General features: G+C 33.6%; 1 protein-coding gene and 1 long non-coding RNA gene across 6 annotated transcripts; both read left to right on the top strand.

Moving 5' to 3' along the window:
- The first annotated feature begins 3,411 nt into the window (after positions 1-3,411).
- On the top strand, positions 3,412-8,085 carry LOC139902830 (TMV resistance protein N-like). 2 transcript variants are annotated; one of them, XM_071885477.1, is made up of 5 exons: positions 3,412-4,018; positions 4,144-5,245; positions 5,337-5,642; positions 5,763-7,398; positions 7,639-8,085. In XM_071885477.1, the coding sequence occupies exons 1-4, from the start codon at positions 3,540-3,542 to the stop codon at positions 7,359-7,361; spliced, it is 3,486 nt and encodes a 1,161-aa protein (XP_071741578.1). In that variant the 5' UTR covers positions 3,412-3,539; the 3' UTR covers positions 7,362-7,398; positions 7,639-8,085. The 2 variants fall into 2 exon arrangements, with proteins under 2 accessions (XP_071741578.1, XP_071741577.1); XM_071885476.1 differs by having other exon boundaries at positions 3,413-4,018; positions 7,591-8,085.
- Positions 8,086-9,730: 1,645 nt separating this feature from the next.
- LOC139897781 (uncharacterized) lies at positions 9,731-12,743 on the top strand. Of its 4 annotated transcripts, none has more exons than XR_011776793.1 (8): positions 9,731-9,963; positions 10,186-10,249; positions 10,394-10,505; positions 10,638-11,505; positions 11,594-11,698; positions 11,809-11,859; positions 11,969-12,011; positions 12,473-12,743. It is a non-coding gene; the product is annotated as an uncharacterized lncRNA (long non-coding RNA). The 4 variants fall into 4 exon arrangements; XR_011776795.1 differs by having other exon boundaries at positions 9,731-10,249; positions 10,638-11,336; positions 11,426-11,505; XR_011776792.1 differs by having other exon boundaries at positions 9,731-10,249.
- Positions 12,744-13,341: the final 598 nt, after the last annotated feature.

Here is a 13,341-nt window from a genome sequence, read left to right as displayed (position 1 = left end):
CGAAAAAGTGTTAAAAACGCATTAAGTAACTATTCACCCCCTCCCCCCCTCTAGCTACTTACAAATATTATTCAAGTCCAAAATTATTTTATTGAACTCGTTGATGTGATCATTGAGTGAACCTTCTTTCATCCGAAGAGTGTACAATCGTTGTTTCATATATAACTGGTTCGTTAGACTTTTAGTCATATATAGAGATTCTAGCTGATCCCAAAGCCCAGTTGGTGTAGTTTCTGCCGCAACTTCTCGAAGCACACAATCAGCAAGATTCAGAATAATCATGCCATGCTCCTTCTCTAGAAGTTCATCCTTCTCTTCATCTGTCAACTTTTCGGGTAGAGAGTCTCTCCCTTTCAAAGCTATCAGATAACCTTGTTGGCTCAGTAGAGTCCGCATCTTCATTCGCCAAAGACTAAAATCGTTCTGGCCATTAAATTACTCTACATCGGACCTGATTATTTTCATCTTGAATATTTACTCACATCTACGCTCTGATACCAGTTTGTTGTGATTTATACGCTTTCAAGACCCGAGAAATTAATAGAACAATTAAGCAATAAATAAAGACACAAGGATTTACGTAGTTCGGCGTGAGACCTAGTCCACGGGCAGAAGAAGCAGAGATGAATTTTACTAGCAAATATGGCAACCCCAGGTTATAATGTATCACTCAATTTAAGCTTCGAAAATACTAATAAAGTATTTGAACCACTCACTAGATTATTGAACTCATTCAGGTATGTAATATTTTAAGATGAGTATTCAGCTGCATGCATTCCTTTTTTATAGTTGAAGTAAACTCAAGGAAACGTCCAAATGTGGACATGTACGATGCATTGGCTGCCTTCAATTTTCTTTTATTTAAAACATGGTGAAATGAAATAAAGAAGTCTTCAAAGTAATAGTAACATCCTATTTACTTTATGCTTTCTTTGACTTTTAAACCTTGCAAGATAATTGTGCTATGTGATTGGTAGGTGTCAATGTAAACAACTCAAATTAGAATTCAGTCACCGTCCAACATTAATACATGCATATATCATCGTTGCTTATTGGATTTAGCTAAAGTTGAACACAAGTGATAAACAGTAGTTTTGATGGTGGAACCCAGAGGTGTTTTCGAGTATAGGTAAGATAGGCAACCGCCTAGGGGCCCAAAAATTTAGAAGGACTCAAAATTTTGAATATGTAAATATTTTTCTCAATCTATTTAATTAAATCAAATAAAAAATTAACAATTAAAGTTAAAATACCTTGTTTTTAATAGTTAAATACAATGTAGTAAATAAATATAATAAATTGGAGTATTATTTTTTTATGCATAGCAAAAAAAATTAACGTATATGTGGGCCCATTTTTTATTTTTGTCTATGTTGGTGCATGTAATCCTCAGCCATAAATGGTTTATCGTTTAATACATTTGGTCATATAATAACGTTGATTGTTGACTATTTAATTATATGTGTGTGTGTGTGTGCTGAATTATTTAAACAAAAATCAATAAGTTAAACTGCATACACAGTCGACCGTGTGTGTCCACACACACGACCGACTGTGTGACACGTACAATGAGGTCGATCTGTTGCTAGTTTTGGTTCAGATGATCAATTAATGAAGTTTCGGGTCCAAGCAAATGACCAATGGAGGGAACTGAAATTTTCTTTATTAATTCCTGATCAACTGGTGTTTCTTTGCATTTGTGTTTGTCCTTCTTGTTTGTAGTTAATGTGCTGTTAATAGTCTGGACGTCTGGTAGTTCCAAATGTCAATATTAGTCAGTAAGGGCCATTACTTAAGCCTATTGTGGATCCAATACACTGTTATAAGCTCAAATAATGTTTGTTTGTGATCTTTTCTAGTTTTTGTCCTGCCTTTAATTCTCAACTTTCAAAATTACACTACGTTTTTTTAACTGATGTATTAACAGTGTGTTTATAACATTTTATACCAGCTGTTTCACTTTCAACATGATAGAAGCTATTGAGTTGTGACTAGAGATGACCCATACTGAGTTGTGACCATTATTTGATTTTGCATAAATAAACTAAGGGGCTGTTTATTTTTGACTTATTGGGCTTAGTTGAATGAAAGCATTATTCGGTAAGAAATCTTGATTGTTTACTTTTGACTTTATTAACCAAAAATGTGCAGGTGACCTTCCCATAAAGTCATAAAAGCTATGTACTCCCCATAAAGCTATCCTTTACCCAATACTACCTTTTTCTTTAGCAAATAGTCCCCTGCTTCTCCTTCACATTCAATAAATAAATCTCCTGCATTCTCACTTTGAATCACTACCCTTCAAACAAACCACTCCGATGAACATTGATTTTCGTATATTTCGAAACCCACCACCATTGTTGAACTCAGTCTATAAAATCCACCACTTTGATCTACAAAACCCACCACCATCACTGAGCTCGATCTATAAAAACCCACCACCATTGTTGAACTCGAAACCCACATTTATATACAAAAGAAATTAGGTCGGCTTATTTACATCAAACAATTTATACCATTTACTGTATTTTTTATTAGTTACTTTCATTCTTTAAGTTGTTTGTTGTTGTTGAGGAGATATTGAGAATTGGGAAAGTTTTTAATTTTGTTAGGTGATGGTTAAATCGAATTATTATATCATAATGATATATCACTTGATAGACCACAATTATAATTTGGGGGTAAAAATATACGTAGTATTTAATTTGGGTGTATTTACATAAAATGAAAGTAGGTGGGTGTACATAAAAAAAAGATATTTAATTTGAGGGTTAAATTGTCATTTTTATCATTCAGACGGTTTATTCAGAAAAAAAAGTAAACAATGTAAATCATTCAATGATTACTGCATATAGTCATCCATATCCATTCTGCCATCTATATCGATATAGAACTTAATGGAAAAAAAGTAAACAACCCCTAAGAGTTGCTTACTTCTCCTTTTTACCATCTTTGTGGGAGACACATTACATGCAAGCTCTTATTATAGATTTTATATTCTTCCAAACTAGAGTCCAAAATTTAATTAAATACATTTTTTTACTACACAACTCTATTTGATTTTTGATTAGTCATAATAATTATAATTATAAATATAAATTATAAATGTTTTGTTCATGTACTGATATTCAGATTGAGGTTATCAGGGAGTATTATTTTTGTTTTGAAGCGTAGTGTCTTTTATTTTTTTTCTCAGTTCCACACCGAAGAAGGTTCTATGGCTTACAAAAATATAAAAGGAAAAAAACTGCACTAGTTCAACTGTATGATGTACACCCTGTCATATATATATATATATATATATATATGTAACCAACTAACTTTATAGTCCGTATAATTATTTTTCTTCAAACCCGTGTAAACACGGTCAATATACAATAAGATAAGATGAAACAAATTATTCAAACAAGCACATGAGGTATGGACCACTGTCTTCTTGGAAGTTTCTTTGAAATTTTACCTACCATCATCATTTTCTTCTCAAATCAAAATCAAATTGAATCGTCAAAATCAAAATTTTTTAAATTCTACTTTTGATAATGGCATCTTCTTCAACTTCGCTCGTTCAAAAGTGCTTTAGGTATGATGTGTTTATAAGCTTTAGAGGTGAAGATACTCGTAAGACCTTTGTAGATCATCTTTATTACGCTTTTAAGGACAAAGGAATTCTGACCTACAAGGATGATAAGGAGATCAGACAGGGCAGAAAGATAAGTGATGAGCTCATCATTTCAATAGAAAACTCGAATTTATACATAATTGTTTTCTCTAAGAACTATGCGTCTTCATCTTGGTGCTTGGATGAGCTTGTCAAGATTATGGAGTGCCAGATGGCACAAGACCAGATCGCTTACCCTGTCTTCTACGACGTGGAACCCACCGAAGTCCGCAAACAGATCGGCGCTGTTGGAGAAGCTTTTGCAAAACACGTAAATTCAGAAGCTGCTGGGAAATGGAGAGGGGCTCTGCAAGAAGCAGCTGATCTTGCAGGGTGGGAGTTAAAGACCATTGCTAATGGGTAATTAATAATTCATACATACATTATACTATTTAATTTAATTTAAAGATTTAGATATGAAGTGATTGATCATGTAGGGGTTTTGAGCAACGTAAGTTGATAATTTACTCTCCTAAAATGTACAGGCACGAGGCTGAATTTATCAAACAAATTGTTGAAAAGATTTCACTAGAGTTACCTCCCATTTGGTTCTCAAGCGCAGACGAAAATTTAATAGGCATGAAGTCAAGGGTTGACAGTGTTGTATCAAGTTTAGAAATTGGTATCGATGATTTCCGTGTGATAGGTATCAAAGGGATGGGAGGTGGTGGGAAGACAACTTTGGCCAGAGCTGTTTTTGATCAAATATCACATACTTTTGAGGGTCAAAGCTTTGTTGCAAATGTAAGGGAAGTTTCAAAAGCTTCCGGTTTGAAATCTGTGCAGAAACAGATCCTTTCGGATGTGTCAAAAGATCAAGGCATCACCGTAAACGATGTTTATGACGGGAAAAATAAGATGAAAAGAATGATGCCTGGCAGAAGGGTTCTTGTTGTTCTAGATGATGTGGATCACGTTGACCAACTTGAAGGATTAGCAATCGAGCCTAAATGGTTTAAGCTGGGAAGTAGAATTATTGTTACAACAAGAGATGAGCAAGTGCTCAAAGTACGCGGAGTGAAGTTAGATATTCTTGATGTCAACCTGTTATCGGAAAAGGAAGCAATTTGTCTTTTCAGTAGGTATGCATTTGGGAGTGAGAATCCAATTCAAGGTTATGAAAAGCTATCAGAACAAGTTGTACGTTATGCAGATGGTCTTCCCCTAACGATCAAGGTTTTGGGTTCGTTTCTCTGTGATGAAGATAAACCTGAATGGGAAGATGCTTTGAAAAGGCTAGAAACAATTCCATTGAAGGAAACTCTTGAGAAGCTGGAAATTAGCTATATTGGTTTAGAAGATGACTACAAAGAAATATTCCTTGATGTTGTGTGCTTACTTAAAGGTTGGAGGAAAGACGACGCAATTAAAGCACTTGAAAGTCAAGGGTATAATGCTAGAATTGGTTTAAGAGTTCTTGAGCAAAAATCACTCATTACTATTGATAAATATAATTGGTTGAACATGCATGACCATATTGAAGAAATGGGCAAAAATATTGTTCGTCGTTTACACCCTGATGAGCCTTGGAGACATAGTCGGTTGTGGATTGAAGAAGAAATTAAAGATATATTGGAGAATGACCAGGTAATTAAATAAGGGTCGTCATTTATTCATAAGATATCGGTTGTTATGATACCAACTAATAAATTTTACAATAATCACTTTCTTATTACAGGGTATGGAAGCAACAAGAGGCATCCACCTTGGATCTATGGTAATTGAACCCAAAATTTTAATGAACGGTCTTCAAAATATGAAGAAACTTAGATTTCTTTGCAGGCGTTATGATTCTTATTACTATTCTGATAGTAGTAAAATTGGCAAATGTGGTCCATACTTGCCAAACAGTTTACAATATCTTGAATGGTATAAGTTCCCCTTTGAATGCTTGCTATCCAAAACATTTACGGCAGATAATCTTGTTAGACTGGAATTGCGTAGAAGCAATATTGTACGACTTTGGGAAGATGGAGAAAGAAAGGTAAGATGATGTGGTTGATTAATTGTTTTTCATGATTTCTAAATGTTATATGTACATAGTACACCAATATTCATCTTCTTCATCTTTTCTTTTTTAATTATGTTTCTTTTTCCATCACAGGTTCTTAACAAGCTCAGGTTCCTTAACCTCAGTGGGTCAAATTTGGTGACCTTTGACTTTGAGTTTATTCCAAACCTCGAGTCATTAAATCTTTCAGATTGTCGAAATATAGTAGAGTTTAATATTCCCAATGGATTTCCAAAACTCAAGTTCCTCAACCTCACGCACTCAACCTTGAGGATTCTTAACCTTGGGCCGATTCCAGATCTCGAGACGTTAAACGTTGAGGGATGTGAGCATTTGGTAGAACTTCACATTCCTTTTCAATGCCCAAAACTCAAATCCATTATCCTTAAATCGGAGGAATTTACACGTTCAAAGTTGAAGATACTTGACCTCGGGCTGATTTCATACCTCGAGACATTATGTCTTGCAGGATGTGATTTGGCAGAACTTCACATTCCCAAAGAATGTCCAAATCTGAAATATCTCTATCTCAGTTTATCCTGGTTGAGGAAGCTTACCCTTGGGCGAATTCCGAATCTTGAGTCATTAACTCTTGGTAGTTGTTTTCATTTGTTAGAACTTCACATGCCCCACAGATACCCTAAGCTCAGTTCCATTATCCTTTGTGAATGCTCAAAGTTGAATAAACTTGACCTTGGGCCGATTTCAGATCTCGAGACATTAAGTCTTGAAGGATGTGATTTGGTAGAACTTCACATGCCCGACGAATGTCCAAATCTAAAATATCTCAACCTTGGTCTTTCTAAATTGAGGAAGCTTAGCCTTGGGCTGACTCCGGATCTCGAGTCATTAATATTTGATGGGTGCTGTGATTTGGTGGAACTTCACATGCCCAACACATACCAGAAGCTCAAATCCATTATCATTACATGTTCAAAGTTAGACCTAAACGGTTGTGGGAGGTTTGAATCATTTTTGTTCGCCAAAATGTTCCAGTCAGTTGAGATGGGTTCTTTTTCGGGGGTATATCTCGTAACAGAGTCCAAAGATATATGTCCATTTCACCCCGACAACAGTTGGTGTAAGTTTCGGATTACACGTATCTATAAAGAAGAGCCAGTTCCGATGTATGCTATCAACTTTGAGAGTTTGGCACTAAGCGCTTGTCATTTACGATATATGAAAAAGCTTACTTTAGAAGGTAATATTCACGAGGCCCCCAAAGATCTTGACCACTTACAATGCGTAGAGGAGTTAACTTTTTCTACAAAAGAAATTAAGAATCTTCCAGATAGCCTTTGTATGTTAAAACAACTGAAATCTCTTTGTTTAAAATCGTGTTGGCTTATCGAGAAGCTGCCTGAGGATCTTGGCCTATTAGAATGTTTAGAGGAGCTAATCGTAACAGATTGTGTATATCTACGTGGTATTCCAAACAGTATCTGTAAGATGGAACGTTTAAAATATCTCCATCTCACACATTGTTTTTTAGTTGAGAAACTGCCTGAGGAAATAGGGGTATTAGAAAGTTTGAAAGAGTTGAACATACAAGGTAGCGGCATAAATCGTCTTCCTCTGAGCATCTTTCGGTTAAAAGGTCTGCGTATTGTTGGGACTAGATGGCGGCTTCAGTCTTATGGTTTTACATCTATAAAAGATACCACTATGCTTGAAAGTTTCTGCTACATATAGCTGTGATCGATAACTCAGAAACAACGACATGTAACAGGTATATATCTACAAACTCTATTAGCTTCTTAATGTAGATTTCAGTAGAATATTTTCATTTTATATAAGTATGCTTCTAAATAAAATTAATATGATTTCATTTTGTATCTGTTAAAACTATTTTTTACGTTTTGCAAATAAACATATATTGATTGGAGTACATAAAAGCATTATCATTACTTATTGGATTCAGGTGAACTTGAAGGGCAAGTGATAAAAACAAGTTTTAATTGTGGAACAGATACATGTACTGGAGGTCGATCTGTTGCTAATTTGGGTTCAGATGATCAATGAGGTTTTGTGTCCAACAAATGACAAATGGATGGAAATCTTCTTTATCAATTCCTGATGATCAACTGGTGTTTTTGTTTTGTTTTGAGTTTTCTTCGCATTTATGTTTCTGCCATGTGTTCGTCCTTCCATGTTTGTAACTAATTTGCTGTTAATAATGTCAACATTAGTCATTAAGCACTTTTACTTGTCGATTGCTGATGCAGTACACTGTTGTAAGCCCAAATGATACCAGTATTAGTTTATGATCTTTACCAGTTCTTTTTGTGGAACAGATACATGTACTGGAGGTCGATCTGTTGCTAATTTGGGTTCAGATGATCAGTGAGGTTTTATGTTTCTGGCTTGTGTTTGTAACAAATTTGCTGTTAATAATGTCAACATTAGTTATTAAGCACTTTTACTTGAGCCGATTGCTGATGCAGTACACTGTTGTAAGCCCAAATGATACCGGTATTAGTTTATGATCTTTACCAGTTCTTTTTGTTTTGCCTTTAATTTTCAAACATTTATCTATTTAACAGCTGTTTCAACATGATAGGAGCTCATGGGCTTGACATTGTGTAAGCCCAATCTAAGTCCATATATGGGTTACTACATCAGCCCCAAATTTTGTTACTGAAGGGTAGCTTCTTTATAACAAGTTAACAGCTATTGAATATAAATTAAACTCATGTAATCAGTTGGAATTGAGTTAAAGCACGGTATCAGGTATCAGGATTAGCAAGTAAAGCACAATAACTAGTTTAACAACCATAGATCTCGACTAGATAGCAGGCTTGAGTTGTCAAACTAAAGGCGGAAAGTATGTGATTTTGAAAACTTTGTTGTTCAGTCACAAAAATAGGTAGTGTTTAAGATGGTCCATGAAATATATCTTAAAAAAAGAGGGCCAAATCACCATTAAAAATAGCATCAAAAACTATCATCTTCTCCACAGCATTCTTCCAGTTGATTCACATGTTTATGGTTGTAGTTTATCAGAAAGAAAAAAAAAAAGGAAAAAATTATTACTATTTGAATGCAATATATAACCTTTTACTGAAAATGGCACCTTATATTGATGATGGCGTCATATTAACGCACCTGAGATACAAGCTTCTGTTTCTTCTACCTCCTCCCATAGCACAATGCTAGTGTGTGTGTGTGTGTTTTTTTTTTTACTCGAAAGTGGTATTTATGAAAATTGGCATTAGATTAACTGCATTATAAATTACAAAATCTAGTTACGGGTTTACCAAATTCACCTTAACGTAAATGCATTTTCTAAAGAGGAAGTTTTGTATCTTATGTCTTGGTGGTTGACGCACATGTCACCTTAATTCCAAAATGACACTACAAGAAAAATAGTCATTAGTGACCATTTTTTAGTGACCACTAATTATTTGGTCATTAATAATGTTATTTTAGTTAACATTAAAAAATTCGTAAATAAATTTTAGTCACTGAATGATACTATTGACCTAAAAAATAGTCGTCACCAAAAAATACATTTAGAGACCAAAAAGTAGTCACTAATTTGAAAAATTAGATATCAAAAATAGATTTTTAAAGTTAGGGAGTGAGTGACCAAAAAGTGGTCACTAATTTCAGAAAGACACCAAATAGTGACAAAAAAATGGTCACTGATTGCACTACGTGTTTTTTTTTTACCTTTGATTTACATTTCGATTTCGTATAAGTGTGAAGAGCATTTTATTTTGATGCTTACACATGTAACAAATTACTCACAACTGCAACAAATTTATTAATTTTTCACATTTTTTTCTTAAATGATCACAATTAAAGTGTCCGTATTTAATATTTATTTACACATTTATTGAATTGAAAAATTCATATTCTTGTAAGAATTTCACTTTTATGATGATCGTTAATAATATGTCCAGTATTATAAATTTGAAAAAATAAATACAGTATGATTTTTCACATTTTATAAATGAATATATAAACGCTTAAATATAATAATACATGCTCACATTTTATAAATGAAAATTAAAAGTAAAAGTTTAAATAAAAATATCAAAACCTAAAATAAAGTTAAATCAAACGCTCCTCTTATCTCTGTTTCCCGTCAAATTCATATTCTGGTTCCATTCAGTTCTTCACTTCATATTCTGGTTCACCATGAGTCATACATACCTTCAAAAGATTCACTTAATTTCCTGTGTTTAATCCATAGCGTTCACTTGATATCAATGTCAAAATCCGTGAGCAAGTCGATTTTGACGGTTACGATCTCGTTCGCCGTTCTTAAAATTGACCCGATTAATTAATGGCAAGTAATTTTAATTTTTAGTTGATTGATTCAGGGATTGCGTTGCTTGAATTTCATATTATCGCCATTGTTTGATAAAAATCTCAAACTCGAAATCTAACTTTGAATATGAAGCTTTAAACCCTAACCTTGGACGAGTCCAGATCCAGATTCAAATCAGTATAACAAATGATCTGAGTCAGGATTACGATGATACTGATGGACTTCACTTCTTATGGACAGGTGCTTCCGCTGCCTAGCGAGATGCGTGAAAAGGATTTGTTCTTCGTGATAGGAGGAGGAGGAGGTTAGGTTTTAATTCACCATATTTTGTTCATTTCACTTTTCTTCTGTAATCATCAGATATGGATATAAATTAAATTCTTGTTTAGTTCATAGCGAGTGGTTTTGTTCATGTCAACAACTTGATGTACACATGATACGCTCGCAGGTGGTGTATTAAGCCAAAATACTAAGTAACTGGATCATTTAGAAGTGAAGGTGCAGTAGAAGCTTGTGCAGATACTATATGCAATGGGTTAAAGGACAAGTCAATATATTAGGTTTGATCCTTTATTATGCTCACAAATTAATGGTATAAAATGCTAGTTTTAGAATTACAAGCTAATTATTATGTTGATTTCTGATTTCTGATTGATTATGAAGTTAAGAATAAACGCTTAATTATTATGTAGATGACATGTGATGAAAATTGAAATGTATTTGTGTCATCCCATAAGATACATTAAGTTCAAGGCCTTTTGATTAAATTTCTTTTTTATTGATGCTCAATGTTCAGTTATCTGCATAGTGTTCTATAAGAGATTTAATACCTAACAAATACAACTATTTGGCTTTTAAACATATGGCCGATATAGGTTAATCACAAATGTACTTCTCTCATGGCTCCTTTGAAGACCTTCTGTTTTCAGACTTGGGTGATTTTCACATAAGAATAAGTAAAGTTACTAGAAATATAGCTTTATATTTAGGTAACAATTGAACTTAAATTTTATTTTGGAAGCTCTTTAAAACAAACCGAGCCTGCTTAACAATTGATCGTAGTTAATTAAATTTCTAACTTATTGGTTAAGTTGAAGTAATATTACTATATGCAACATACATTATAAGAAACAGTAGAACAAAACAAGCAAATTTCATTCATAGGGATCAAATACAGAGGAGCGTGAGTTAATGTTATATGTATCTTTAATCTCTGATGAGCTGAAGGTCCCGTTAGGTAACTCTTGTACCATGTTTGAGCTTTCTCTAATTGTTTATGTTGAGTTGAGTTGCAAAATCCAATTTTTATTATGTTTTGCTGTTCTATTGTGTCCTTCTGAAATAGTAGATACTTAGAGGACAAGCCACATGTTTTTATTATGTTTAAATCGGTATGTACTTTCACCCGTCTTATTCGTATAAACCATATATGAATTTTGTTGATAAAGACTAAGTCATAATTATTATTATTATTATGCAGGTAACAAGAAGTGTTGATATCGAGCTTGGTCATTTGAGTCCACATGAACAGAGAATTGCAAACGCCATAGTTCAAGCTAGGTGATTATCTGCAAACTTTTGTACATATCAGCATCCATTATAGATTAAGTCGTTGATGTTTTCTCAAATTTTATACCTTTTTTTACAGCAAGCTTCCGCTTTCTATCATATTAGTTAGAGTTGGAGATGGGCATGGGACATGATGAGAGAATTTGATGATAACATCCCTGCTCATGACGTCGATAATTTCCAGGTAAGCAATAAGACTATATTTCGTAACTTGTATATGTGTGTGTGTGTGTATCAACTTTACATTTGAATATGAATGTTGATGAATGTTGATATCGCAAGGGAACCTTGCAGGTATGCCCAATTTGCCTTGCTAACCAAAAGGATATGGCGTGCGGCCATCAGGTAATTAATTGTCTTCACCTATATTGACCACGTTTGTATTAGTGTATTAACTCGCTTCTATTTAATTATCCATTTGTGTTATGGTTGCAAACATATTGTGATCGTGCAGAATAAAGCTCTACTGAGATTTTGTCATGTTTATCCTGCATAAGGTTAGTGTTGGATTAAATTCTTTGGTGAAAAGGTCAAATTATTTTATTTTTGTTTGGTGATATTATTATGACATGTTTTGGCCAGTTGCGTTTTGATTTGTAAATGACATTCCATTTTATTGTACAACCATCAGTTTGAATTCTCTGAATTTGATTTTTAAATAATTTTTTTTTTGTTAGGGTTTGTTTTTGGGTTAATTTTCCTATGTATCATAAGGTTAATTTATTTATCATGCTACTGCCATAACTGCTTGTTTAGAGCCAGTAGCTGTAAAACAACTTACTGACTGTTCTTATTGAGCATTTTTGTTATATTTAGTCATGCTAAAAATGAAAGGTTTCTAAAAACCTAATCATTTTTTTCTCTTTAATTAAATCCTGAAGATAATATAGTGTTTTTAGTTAACATTGCACTCATGTAGTATCATGAAACTTAGTCTGTTTACCATTTTGCCTTGCAGCTAACCTAAGACGTCAATCCAGCTTTGAATCCCTAAAATCAGCAACATCGTGGAATGCAAACTACGAGATGCTTCTGAGAAAGTTAGAGCTGAGAGTTGTAGTTTTTAGTCATGATTGGTATTTCAATGATATAGATAGTAAGAAATTGTAGGCCTGTAACATAACCCCCTTTTACCAAGGAAATCAGTTGTGCTATATTGTTAAAATATTAAGATATTGATGTATTTTATTATTTGATTTTGAATATATATATAATAAGTTTAGTTTTAATTGAATCCAAAAACATTTCTAGTTCTAACATAATATGAGAATTCGTGTTATATTATGTCACCATCGAGTTTTATTTTCGTCATCGACTAACAATTGTGACCATCTTTTGGTCTCTAATAGAAAAATAGTGACCACTTTTTGGTCTCTAACATGTGACCACATTTTGGTCCCTAAATTGTGACCACTTCTTGGTCATTAGTGAGAAAAGGTGACCACTTTTTGGTCACATATGACAAATTTTAGTGACTACTTTCTTTTGTCACTAATATTAGTGACCATAATTAGTTGGCCACTAATATTAGTGACCAAAGTGACCAAATAAAAATGTTGGTCTCTAATAATTTTTTGTGACGGACCTATAGTGACAAGAAGTGACCAAATTTGCATACTTAGTGACCAAATAACTCTCGTCACTAAAGCCCTTTTTTCTTGTAGTGTGAATAATACTCGTGTAACCTTGCTATATTTGTTCTACTCACGTTAGGACCTAATGATTTTGGTTAAACGATGAACAAACGTCTGGGATAGATTATGGATAATTCATTCGATACCATTTCCAGTCATCAAGTCTGATAGCTTTAGTTGGTGTACCTTGGAA

The sequence above is a fragment of the Rutidosis leptorrhynchoides genome, chromosome 3, assembly GCF_046630445.1.
Source record: "Rutidosis leptorrhynchoides isolate AG116_Rl617_1_P2 chromosome 3, CSIRO_AGI_Rlap_v1, whole genome shotgun sequence".
Lineage (NCBI taxonomy): Eukaryota > Viridiplantae > Streptophyta > Magnoliopsida > Asterales > Asteraceae > Rutidosis > Rutidosis leptorrhynchoides.
The sequence above is the reverse complement of the archived record's forward strand: the minus strand, read 5'-3'. Positions and strand labels throughout refer to the sequence as shown.

Excerpts from the sequence above, each read along its gene's own strand:
- LOC139902830 (XM_071885477.1), top strand. The coding sequence starts at position 3,540 with ATGGCATCTTCTTCAACTTCGCTCGTTCAAAAGTGCTTTAGGTATGAT. Across the intron at positions 4,019-4,143 it reads TTAAAGACCATTGCTAATGG|GCACGAGGCTGAATTTATCA; the intron begins GTAATTAATAAT and ends TAAAATGTACAG. Across the intron at positions 5,643-5,762 it reads GGGAAGATGGAGAAAGAAAG|GTTCTTAACAAGCTCAGGTT; the intron begins GTAAGATGATGT and ends TTTCCATCACAG.